This window comes from Coloeus monedula (genome assembly GCF_965178545.1).
Source record: "Coloeus monedula genome assembly, chromosome: 6".
Classification (NCBI taxonomy): Eukaryota; Metazoa; Chordata; class Aves; order Passeriformes; family Corvidae; genus Coloeus; species Coloeus monedula.
Window position 1 is genome coordinate 12,077,839 of NC_138786.1, and position 12,794 is coordinate 12,090,632.

The 12,794-nt window shown below is 44.6% G+C and overlaps 1 protein-coding gene across 1 annotated transcript; it reads right to left on the reverse strand.

The window, feature by feature from the left end:
• Nucleotides 1-1,376: 1,376 nt before the first annotated feature.
• On the reverse strand, nt 1,377-11,617 carry WEE1 (WEE1 G2 checkpoint kinase; the record flags this gene model as incomplete). Its single annotated transcript, XM_082283624.1, has 11 exons — nt 1,377-2,613; nt 5,085-5,230; nt 5,322-5,492; nt 5,588-5,673; nt 5,755-5,850; nt 6,242-6,388; nt 6,981-7,102; nt 7,956-8,128; nt 8,212-8,278; nt 8,776-8,984; nt 11,051-11,617. The coding sequence occupies 11 exons, from the start codon at nt 11,615-11,617 to the stop codon at nt 2,463-2,465; spliced, it is 1,935 nt and encodes a 644-aa protein (XP_082139750.1). The 3' UTR covers nt 1,377-2,462.
• Nucleotides 11,618-12,794: the final 1,177 nt, after the last annotated feature.

Genomic DNA, 12,794 nt, shown 5'->3' on the forward strand with positions numbered 1-12,794 from the left:
AGTTGTGTCCTCAGCCCACAAATCCAGCCTGTCCAGATCCCTCTGCAGAGCCTTCCTGCTCTCCAACAGATCAACACTCCTGCACAACTTGATGTCATCTGCAAACTGAGGGAACCCTGGGTCCTCTTATCCAGATCATTGATGAAGACGTTTAAACAGGGCCCCACACCAATCCCTGGGGGACACCACTGGTGACCGGCCACCACTGGATGTAGCTCCATCCACCACCACTCCCTGGGCCCAGCAATCCAGGCAGTTCTTCACCCAGCCAGGAGCACAGCTCTCCAAACCCACAGCACAGCTTGTTTGCACAGCAATGCCTGTACTGATGTTACAGGCCTCTGAAAATGGGCAATGCAGCACACAACTGTAATAGGTAGAACAAATTTGTTTACACCGTAGAGGACGAAAGGCTTAGGTTCACTAATCCCCCACCAATTGGTATTTGACTGTTTAGAAGTATGCTTAAAGAAAGGACTCAATGTAGATGAACATTAAAGCACTGCAACAAAACCATCTATTTTAAATTCTCTCACAAACAAGACAAGGCTATTTTATAAAGCAAAAACCTAAGGGTATTCCAGCATATCTGTTTTTACTGATAACTGCATATTCAGTTACCTTACACCAAGACTCTGAATTTCCCTGCCATATGACTAGAACGGAGAACTCTTACTTAGTTATTTTCTGCTATTTGCAAAGCTGTATTTTATGAGTCCATAGAATTCAGATACAGCTTCTCTGAGTTACCTGCAGCTCTAATACAAGGTAAAAACTTCCACAATAGACTCATCTATTAAGCCTTTATTTACTGTGTCTCTCTTCTTTACATTTGTCTCCATACCACAGAACATGCCATTATTGTCTTCCTGAAACTATTCCAACTCCTCCCACTGTTCTCTTCCCATTCTCAGCAATTCCTGAGCTTTCTTCCTTACCTCAGACCCAGGTCTTTCCTCCACCATCAGTCATGGGTTCCACTTCTTCCAGGAGTTTCACCTTTCCCAGTGCAATACCATTCCTGAGGCTGCAGAGACAGACTGCTATGGACACCAACACACCAACTAGGACGCTTCTCTCCTAACTATCAACAAGTGTCTTACCTCAGTCCCACTCTCATGAGAAGGAACCACAAGCATTAGGCATGAGTGGGAAGCAGATCTCATCAGGACTTGCCGTAGTATATTCCCAACTCAGTATTTTATTTCCTTAACTACGAAGTTAAATAAGCGTTAGACAATATTAAACAAACAGAACTTTAAACTTTAATGTTCAAATTCAACACTAGTAAGAACAAATAGAGCACAAAAGGGAAACATTGTTTTAAGTAAAATGAAGAGACAAGCCATTAATTACAACAGTTCTGTCAGCCTAGGTTCAAGATCAGCACCGGTTCCATGGCCACATTCTGTTCCACATTTTGGAACTTCAAACTGAATAGTTAAGCTGTGTCTGTTGGCATCCCAGACTGCAGTTTCAGTATAGTACACTATAAGCATGATCAAACTTATGTACATAAACAACCTGAAAAACAACCTGAACATACTAAACAACTATTTACAAGTATTCCAACATAAAAAAAAACCAAACATACAGTAGCCTCAAGAATGGGCAACTGAAGAAAATATGAACAGAGAACCTTATTAGAAAGAAGAACAAAACATCAATAGCAAAGACATTAACAATTGCACTACACTAATACAGAGTCCAAATATTAAATTGGTGCATTTTTTCACAATGCACTAGCTTTGAGAGAAAAATGCTGCCTTCACTAAAATGCAGCTTACATTTGTTTCACTTAATTGCTTTGACAAGAAGCCTATTAACACAATAATGATTGTTTTAATGCTACAGTTTACAGCAAGGACGTTGAACTAAAAATAGCAGCAGTTCCACATGGCACTTAATTCCACAGGTTCCTAAGCTGTGGTTTATGCAATGCCTACAAAGTGCTCCCAGTTGAATACACAAATAAAATTCACAACAAAAGTCTACCTGACATCAGGTACATTGACTGTAGGTGGCCTTAAAGCCTGTCTTTCAAACTTTATTCCCCCTCTGCTCCAAAAAAAAAAAACAATTAACTATCAAAGTAAGGCCCCCTCCCTCCTTCTTAAAAGATTAGGGATATTGCTTCTTATTACAATGCTGTAACACTACAAAGCAGCACACCACTATAGTGGTTAACCCTGGGACAACGTAACATCTAACAGTGTAACCGAAAGACTTATGGAATAACATCCAGGATCCTCTACAGACAGGAGAGTAACCGAGTCCACTAACTCAAATGGTTAATACAGAATCAGCCATAGAGTACAAGTGAAAACCCAGAAGCAACAGCTGTAAAACTGGTGATACTGATCACAGACAAGAAACCAGGAATCAAAGGCTTCCTTTAATTCCTTAGGCTTCGGTCCAGCAGAGAAGCTAGGCCATCTCTGCAGTTCCTCCAGACTCCATGGTCAGTATATGGTGAGACTCATGGAGCGGTTCATCTTCTTCCCCACGAGCCGGGATGGTCGGTTCTGCGTTGTCGATCTCGTGGTCATTCTGTCAGTGAACAGCGCCCGTTCCTCGGCCGCAGCCTTCGCCATCTGGGCCTTCTTCAGCTCTCTGCAACACAGGGACAGTGTCACTCCCAGCAGTACCCACAAGGATACAGGCTGATCACAGCAAGAGATAGCAAACCAACTACAGCAGGTCACCACTCAAGAGTTTAGGTCAATTTTAGGTCACACTGAGACTGTTATGATTTGCATCCACCTGCTCCCAACCCAGAGGGCAGAGGTGGGAGGCTCATTACTTGTCTAGATGTTCTTTCTTTTGAAAAGCAAGGGAAGGAAATGAAAAATTCACACAACTCAGATTCTGAAATCCAGCCTGTTACATGCAGCTCAATACTTCAATTACCAGGGCACAGTAGGGTGCTTTTACCTGCTAGCACAAGGCACGTGTTAAGTCAGAGTTCATTACTGAGGTTTGCCCAAAGGAAGCATATTCAGCCACACCTGATCTTCTGTGGGAGACTTAAACAGAGATTTAGATGAACACAGGTGTAGGAAACTGGAAACAGATGACTCATGAAGCATCCTTTCCCTTTTGCATACCCACATCAACAGCTTATCACCGCCCTCCATGTTTTGCGCCTAACAAAAATGGGAGCCTGCAAGGCAGAGTCACTGAAGGTAGCACAGGCCATCGCGCCTGTCTGTTCTGTTTCAGACCAATTACCAATACCCAGTCTGAGGACAAAGTTAAATCAAACTCAGGATAAAACTATAAAGTAGTCCAACTAAAGAGCACAGCTATCTTTATAAAGGGTTTCCCTGCACATTGCTTTTCTCCTTTCCTCAAATACTGACATATGGCTAAGCTGAGGCCTTCCCTCATACTCTCTTCCTTCCACTATCTCAAACTATCCATCAAAGAACTTTCTCTGCTCTAAGAGCTAGTATTTGTAATCTCACTTCAACATCTGGGTGCAAAGCAAAATCAGATTTTACAAGCTTGCTGCATATTGGTGTAGGTGTATTCAATTTTAAGCTACATGTTTTAGTTTAATAAGCAATTCCCATTCTAGTAAGCCAAAGCATTATTAACACCCGTGCCCCATCTAATCACCCCCACATTATCACTGTGCAGTTCACTGCAAGAGAAAGCAACCAATTTTTAGTCCTCTTCCCTGTGAATGTCACAAATGCACGTGTGCTCACCCAACCACCACACCATTACCATGAAATTAAGTTTTACAATATCCTTCCACTCTTCCCTAGAAGTCTTGAATTCTTGCCTAGAAATCTTGAATTCTTCCTTCCTCTGAAGAGGACAGACAATACAGCAGAAAAGCTGAGTTGCCTTAAAAGGATTCTTTTCACTGAAGATGACTTAGGCACGAAAGTGGTATTTTAAATGGTTCAAATGCAGAAATTTAAGAAAAAAACCAAACCCAAAATAAAAAAAACCCCTCTCCCCCCATCAAATAATACCTGAGGTATTTTATGGAACACTATGCCACACAACATTAGAAATTACTGTGGCTAAGTGTACTTTTAAAATAATTCTTGGATTTATAAGGATGTATCCTTCTTGTTGCCAGGCCAGGAGGACTCTTCCCAAAAAACTAGCTTTGCCAGTAATCTCTTTCAAGTGATACACAAATATGTTGTCTTTATAAAAGCAAGCAACTTACCTCAGCAAATCTGCTCTGTCACAACCTGTACAAACTGTCTGATGATTCTTTCAATGTAATTCATAATATTATAAAGATAAGCATCTAATCTAGTACATCTGTCTGTGGCAATGGCAAGATAAGCAGCTAACAATGGAGCAAACCTGAACATGAAATTAACATCTTCATTCAAGACAAACCACTCAGAAATAAATTAGTGCTTTACATTCCCTCATAAATGCCTGCCTATTATGCATAACACATGCAAAGATAACTGTAGTGAAAGAGTCAGATGGCTGCTTAATAATTTATGAACTCTTTCCCTGAAACTTAAGCAGAAATCAGACTTTCCTGAAGGGAATCTCTTCTTCTAAGCTTTAATTCAGTTAAATTGAATGTTTGAGCAAGCAGTAGGACAAAATGGCCTCCTGATACAAATGGTTCTCTGGTAACCCAATAACATTGCTGTGTACTGGTCAAATTAGTCCAGTAACATTCCTGATGTGCCATTTCATTTAAGTTCAAAATAGGTCATTTAAGTAATGTTTTCCAACATGTTTCAATGTACAAATGACCTAGGAAAACAGACTCAAAACATACAGATGTAAGTTAGGCTATATCTGTCATCGAAGTATGCACTATCCTGAAACATTTGTTTAAAATCATAATGTTTTGTGTGCCTTGAATACTAACAGTGCTGTTGAGATTCCCTTAGAGTATTCAAGCAGTTCTTTCTGTGGAGAAAGTTCCTTTTAAAGTTCCATGACCCACTTTGTACTCTCAGGTCTGTACACGCATACAGATTTGTGGATCTCACACACAAACAAGGACACTCCTGTTTTATCATCACTTCTCTGTCAGGTGAGAACCTATTAGAAATGAAGTCCTTATTGAAGGACCCCAAGGACCTACTTACTTCTGCAAGAGCGAGTTCTTGAATTTTTCAGCATTCAGCTCTATCCGGAGCTGCTCCGCGCTCTTTTTTGCGGCAGAGAGAAGCACTGAATGCTTGACCAGTGCCACAGCTGAAGGCCTTTTCTCAGGATCGGGATTAATCATAACCTTGGGAATAAAGAAAACAAGACATCCTTGTTAAGGCAAACAACACAATAAATTACACTTATCAGCTAGCCACTTGTACAATAATTCTTACTTTTAGTAAGTCTAGTAGCTCTTGAGAAAGCACTTGTGGTAGTCTAGGTAGTTTTCCTTGCCGAATTTCATGCCATTGGTCCCCATTAGTTGGAAGTGGTTCAGCCCCAGCAGCACAGACAACAGTCAGAGCAAGAGCAAAAATATCTGCTTTCGGCAAGTGAGTGTAGTTCTTGAAAAGAAAAAAGAAAAAATTAACAATCATTTTTTCTAAAGGAAACAGCAGGCAGGCCTAACAACACTGTTTCCCATAAACAGAACAGTTACCTCTTGTAGGACTTCATTCGCAAGGAAACGGCTGTCACCTTCCTCCACCTGAGGACTAGAGACTCGAGTTACATGGCCCAGGTCACCTGCAAGGAGAAAAGAAAGTTACTTTTCTGAAGACAAGAAGATGATGCAATTCTTTTGAGCACAAGTGTGCTGTTTCTCACCTATTTTAAATATGACTCTATCAGATGACCAGTCATCATCATCGCCTTCCTCTGAAGTTATACTAGGCACTGATGTTCTAGATATGAAAATATTACCTGAAAAAGAGTAGAATTGTTAAAAGAAACATATGTGTACAATTTCTACTTGACCTAGTTTCACTACAGTTTGCTTTAGCCACACAGAAGTTTTATTTGTATATATACCCTGTTCAAAGAGGGAGAAACTATAACTGACTTGCTGTGGCCCCTCTGCTGGGAAGGCAGCCAAGTGTTATGCAAGCAGAGTCAATTACACAAAAAGGACCCAAGATAAGTTCAACAGTTTAGGTCTGCTGGCCAATTTTATAACTGACATCTTTGTGCTCCTATTCAGAACTTCAGGGAAGAATTTACAGTTAGTAAGGTGTGGCTAACTGTTCATTTTTCTACAGCAGATTAAATGAACTGAGCAAGTTGTCAATACAGAGTAAAGCAGCTAAAAACTTACTAGGTTTGATATCCATGTGTACCAGGGACATTGAATGAATGTACTTTAAACCTCGAGCCACTTGAAGCAGCAGATCCTTCAGTTCTGGTTCAGAAAAATAACGCATATTCCTGTAATTTTCACTTATGGCATCTGCTAAACTGCCACCTAAAACAACATTAACGAGAACAAGTTATTTTTTTACATCAAACAGTTGACAAAGTAACGACAACTAGGTTCCAAAATGAAGAGAATACATCACAACTTGCTGGCAATATACACTAAGTGTAAAATATAGTGCTGTATCCTCTCTTTTTTAGCCATATAATAATATAATAAAATTCTTTTCTGCTGTAGTTACCACACAAATTAACAGGATGTCAACACAAGGGAAAGACCTCTTTCTGTCTTCCAAATCTCTGTCAGGGCATCAACAACAGCAAAATGCTTCATAAATCAGGTTTAATCTCCCTTTTTAATGGAAATTCTAACAATTTTCTCTATTCCAGCTTGTAGTATTGTACAGAAGAAAGAACAGTTCTGCTCCTCACAAACGGCTCACTGTACTTCCAGTATGCTTGAACATGCATGACTTGGTCTGCAACTTTGTACAGTTTTTGCTTCATCCATCTGATATGCCTTTTCCAATAGAAAGGAATAGCAGACACTTGAGAGGAAGACAGCATGAGCTATGAGTAGGGTAATCAATTCTTAACTAGTATCAAGAACTTGTAGATACCTGTATGCCATCTTTACTTACCATTGCAGTATTCATTCTGTATAAGCATGTGATCATCTTCTGCCCATGCAGAGTAGTACCTCACTACATGAGAATGCTGTCCCAGAACTGCATGTGCATAGACCTCTCTCAAAGCATTCTGCCTGTTAGTCACAAAAAACAACAGCACGTGTGCATATTGTGAGGTGAAATTAGTACAAATTCTTATTACAATAAGTATTTCTAATAAAAATCTTCCTATTCCGTTCTGTGGCACTGTAAAGTGGATTTGTACTTCTATCCAAACAGCTAAAATAATTTACATTATATTAAAAGGCTTAGTATATGGGACATCAAAAAACCAGAGTTTGGTGTGGATAGCTCTTGAGGGAGCTGCCACTTCCATTACACACTTGCCAACCAGTAGCAATAGCAAGCTTTGAGAAGCATCACTGAAGTTTCAGGGAAAAAATTAAAGTGATCACAAGCCAAGAGCTTGACTGAACTCAACATTCCTAACTTCTTGTGTGGTACGCAATTATGTGCAACTCAGAATTGTGGAGTTTTATATCATAACTATTTGAACAGTGTGGGGAAAAGTCCTGCCCTCACACGCTCATTCACAAACGCCAAAAAATACCCCTAAAGTGACTTAACTCATCTGCATGTCACTCAAGCTGACAAGGATGAGGACTTAGTTGGGAACAGTGCCTTCCTTTTATCTCTCAAAGAATCACCTTTGCAAGGAAGCATTTCTCACTTTGAGAACAATCTGTTTCCACACAGAATAGTGGGACAAACATCTGGCAGGAGAGAGCCTTTTATCCACAGTACTGGAGGGTATCTGGGGGGGTGAGTGGGGAAGAATAAAAGTGAAGTGGCTTCAAAACTATCTGTTTTATATTTAATTCATGTTTGTTTTATACTTTTCTCTTAAATGCCTTCTCTAGACACCAAGAGCCATGCAAAGAAACACCAAGAGAAGACTTTTAAGCTTTAAGAGCAGGAGATACTCACTCGTCCACTGAGCCAGCCAAGGGTTTCTTGGATCTCTTTATTGCATAGATGCAGCCATCCAACCTCTTCACGCATTTAAACACAGAACCGAATTCGCCAGATCCAATCTTCTCCAGCTCATGGAATTCGGTTGCATACCGTGACTTCATGTTACTTTCTGTTATTGTTATCCTCTGCAAAGATTACCAAGGAAAATATTTAGATCTGCAGATACACAAACTTCTAAAATAAGTATCAAGGCTTAAAGATGAAGTACCTTAGCAGGTCTCATGGTCTCCTCTTCAGGCTCTCCATCACTTGGTTCCATGTCCTCTCCACACGAGCTGAAATTCACACCAGAAATAACACAGTTTAAGTAAACTTAAATCTGAAGCCCAGAAGCTGTTGAATTTTTCTGAAATCTAGTTCTCCTATTGTACCTAATTTTAATTAGCTAATTGAACACTAGACATTTGTAAACACAAACCCATAAAATTGCCATGTTGGCATGTTTATCATTTCTTTCATCATGTTTCACACTAGTATTTAATGCATTTTTTTCCTCCTCAAGGAAAGACTGTGTGCATGGCCCATTCTATGAGGGGAAAAAGACCAGGACACAGCCTAGTCTATCCTCTCTGTACACTAATCAAAAGATCTAGTGCTAAATGATTATTTCATTATATCATGCATCTCAAAGCACATACTTTAAGAGCTGCATTATACATTGCTAACAATCTGCAAACAAGAATACTTTCTTAGAAGCAATGTGTAAGAAAATTTTTGCAGGCAAAAGTAATTCTAAATACAAGCTTAACAAAGGAAGCTACAAGTCACTCACTCATTCCAGTGTATCCTCTTCCTCCTACGACATTTGCCTTCAGAGTTGTGAAGGAACATGGAATCAGGAGTGAAGGGATTGATATTCACATGAGGTGTTTGTCTAAAATCTTCTTCTTGCTTCTCTGACTTCCCAACATTCATGAACAGCGAGCCCCCTCGAAGTTTGACTGAGCTGGAGCCTAAACCTTGTGCTTTAGAAAGCAAACTCTGCATTTAAAAAGAAAAAAAAAATACATTTATAGCCTTGATACTACCTTAGACATAAAACAGTCAGTCAGGTCATGCCTGAAGCCATCATTACAACATTGTCTAATAAAGTTAGCATCAGTTGTTCAAATACCTGCATTTCCATCAAAAACAATTTCTAAGAAACCACCATGCTTTGTACTCTACACAGAAACAGTTCAAGCAAACGAGTATTAAAATTATTTTTAAAAGAGAGGAAAGATGATGATGAGAGTAATCCTTTTTTGTCTTTAATCATTTCATCACCTAAACTTCTTTGACAAATCTTTGTCCATTAAATGGACACAGATGAAACTTGAGGATGATCCTGTACTGTATCACTCTGATTTTCAAAAGCATGATGTGGAAGTTAGATCAGATATGAAATGATCTTTAGTTTCTACAAATTTAGGTGACAATCTTAAGAAATTAGCAAATGCAACATTTAATACTGATGCACGGGTGCATCTTCCTGAGCCTACAAAAAATTGTTCAAGAATTGACAGCATGGCTGCACTGTCAGTGCAGATCCAAAACTGATCTTCTGGGTGATAATTTGCCAGACCAGGCAAATTTTCCAGGCACACGATGAAACCTCTCCCAGCTACACTGGGAAGTCTGCACCTGAGTCTCCTCCATCCTGGTGAGGATGCCGATGACTGGATCACAAGCAGGAGTATCATCTTATCCTAACAACACACGTCAAAATAAAGATTTGACAGGACTAAAGCCCAAACCACCAAAGGGAAGAATGCTCAGTACATGGGAATCTCAAGAGCAATCCTCGAATCTGCACTAGATGAAGACCTGTGCATCTCAGGACACATTTCTGTACTTGCACTCAATACCTGAACCGACTGATTCTTCCAAAGATAACCTTTCCAAGATAACCTGTGTAGAATCTGGGCACCTAATTTAAGAATCCCACTGAACTGCTGTGTTAACGACTTGTTTTAGTGTCACATTCCAAAAAACTTTTGCATCTCTGAAGCGTCTGCTCCTGAGAAGGTATAAAATCATCACCAATTTTACCTTTTCCAAACTTGTACCACTGATTTCTACAACTGAAACCTCACTGGAGATGGAAGCTGTAGAAAACCAATTAACAAGGTTGCCTTCCTCGCACCTTAAGTCAGTTGTTTTCCATCTATAGTCTATAGACCCCTGGGAGATTATCCCCGGGGATTATCCCAGGATTACTTCTAAAGGGCTATATGAAAAGTAATGAAGAAAGGAAGCCAATTATCACTAGATTTAAATTCACTATACGGGGTTTTACACAGCGTCGAGTTCAAAAGTTGAAATGCCTTCCAAAAGTCTGTTATTGACAGAGTTAAGAGCTACCCATCTATCCCTCTAAGCTTTGGAATCCATCAGTTTAACAGCATCGGCTACTCAAGCACCCTTTTACATTTGACGCCGGAGTGCAGACACTGAACCAGCGCTGGCACACAGCACGACGACAGCACTACCCCAACACGACAGGATCACAGAATCCATTAGGCTGGAAAAGCCCTCTGAGATCATCGAGCCCAGCCTATGACCCAACACCACGGCACTGAGGGCCAGGTCCAGTCTCTCCTTTAAACACCTCCAGGGACGGTGACTCCACCACCTCCCCGGGCACTCCATTCCGATATCTAATCACGCTTCCTATGAAGAAATTCCTCTAAGGACATGCCAGTTCACCGAGAGACGCGCAGGAGCAACCTCCAAGTCGAGCTTTAACTTTCTGGCTACACCCCTACCAACGCCCACTCGACACTCAAGCAGTTACTTTAGGAGCTTTAATACTCTACGCTCGCACTTTTCAAATATATTTTCCACGAAACACTGCAGAACCCAGAAAACTTTTTTCTTTATATACGATTAATATGTAAGTAAGCGGCTTGCCCCGTGCCCGCGTCCCGTCGGGAGGCGGCGCCGCCCGGCCCCGCCCCGCCCCGCCCCGCCCGGCCCGGCCCGGCCGGAGCCCCCGGCGCGGTCCCGAGCGGCGCCCCCGCCGTTACATAACGGACCGGCCGGGCCCGACCCCGCCCCGGGCTCACCTTGGGCGTGTGCGGCGTGTCGAACAGCCGCAGCTTGCGCAGGGTCTTGTGCGGCGGCGTGCCCGGGTAGTCGGGCAGCGGCGAGCCGGGCTCCTCGCCCCGCGCCCCGAGATACCCGCCGGCCGCCGAGTGCGGCGGGGAGCGCTCGCAGCAGCGCCGGCCCTTGTGCGGGGCCAGCGGCGAGGGCGAGTCGAGCAGGAAATAGGCTCCGGGCGACTTGACCGGCGAGGAGCCGAAGCCCTCCTCCTCCCATGAGTCCCCCTCGTCCGGCAGCGGTGCCGCCGCCGGCTCCATCTCCTCCTCCTCCTCCTCCTCCAGCAGGGGCGGGTCGCTCCGCGCCGGGGTGCGCGCGGCCGAGAGCGGCGAGTCCGCCTCCTGGAACGCCGAGTCCTCGCCGGTGCTGTTGGCGCTGCTGCTGCCGCAGCCTTCCTCCTCCTCCTCTTCTTCCTCCTCCTCGCAGTCGCTGTGGCCGCTCAGGAACAGCAGCTTCTGCCGGATCGGGGCCGCCGCCCGCCGGGCCGACACGCGCCGCGGCGGCGCCGCCCGCTGCAGGCTGAGGAAGCTCATGGCGGCCGCTCCGCCCGTGCCGCTCCGGCCGCTCCCGCTGCGCTGCCCGCGCTCCGCCCGCGTGCGCCGCCGGTTCTGCTCGCGCTGCCCGGGAACGGCCCCGCCGCGCGCCGTTCGGACTCCGCGGCTTTCCCGCGACCGTTGGTCACGTGCCGCGCACGCCGGCCAATCGCGCCCGCCCACCGGGTTTGAAAACACGGCTCGCGGGGCGGGGCCGCGCGCGGCCGCATCACGGGCCGCTTTGGCGCGAGCGGGGGGCGGGGCGGGGCCGGGCCGGGGCCCCGCCCTGAGGCGGCCGCGCGGACGTGTCCGCCCGTGAGGCGCGCGCCCGGCGCCATTTTAGCCCGAGGCGGCCCCGCCCGGGCAGCGGGAACCGCCCGGAGACGGCGTGCGGGGAGCGGCGCGGGGAGAGCGCCCGGGCAGCGGGGAGAGCGCCCTGCCCGGCCCGGGGAACTCCGGGGACACCGCCCTGGGAGCTCCGGGACAGCGCGCCGCCCTGCGAGGGTGCCGCTCCCCGCTCCCGTGCAACGTGGTCTTGCACCCGTTGGGTTGCTAGAACTGAGCGCGCAAAGATCTCAATAATAATAATACAGTATTTAATACATCATAATAATAATATAATAGCAGTACCTTCTGCACCAGTTTAAGATGCCTTTTTTCTCTTTTTAAGCACAGCCAAACAGATTAATGTATTTCCAATAGCTTGATGCACCTGGTTTCAAGGGCAGCGGAGCGCAGGAGCCTCAGCGCAGCCCGTGCTGTTCGCTCCCATAAGACACTTCCAAAGGGACTCAGTCCCGGCACACCAAAGGTGATGGATGATGGATGCTGTTTTATCAGACGCATCTCCCTACAGGTGCCACCACTTTGCCTCTTGGCTTCGTTTTTCGTCTGGTAACACCCAACAAATAAACCTGTCCCTCTCTCTTCGGAACCAAATCGCCTTAAAACGAACCCCTTGGGTAACAAAGCACATGAAGAAATACGGTTTTTTTCCTGACACTGGAGCCCCAAAGAACCCAAAACAAGCCAGAGTTCCTCTCTGCTTCCCCAGGCTCTCCAGGCATGCACACCATTCATTCCCTGGACATGGAGGCAGGGCCAGGATCCACCTCTCAGAGCTGAACGCACTGGGATGCTCGGACGCTCAGCACAGCCCCTCTCCGGCCTGTCCCCA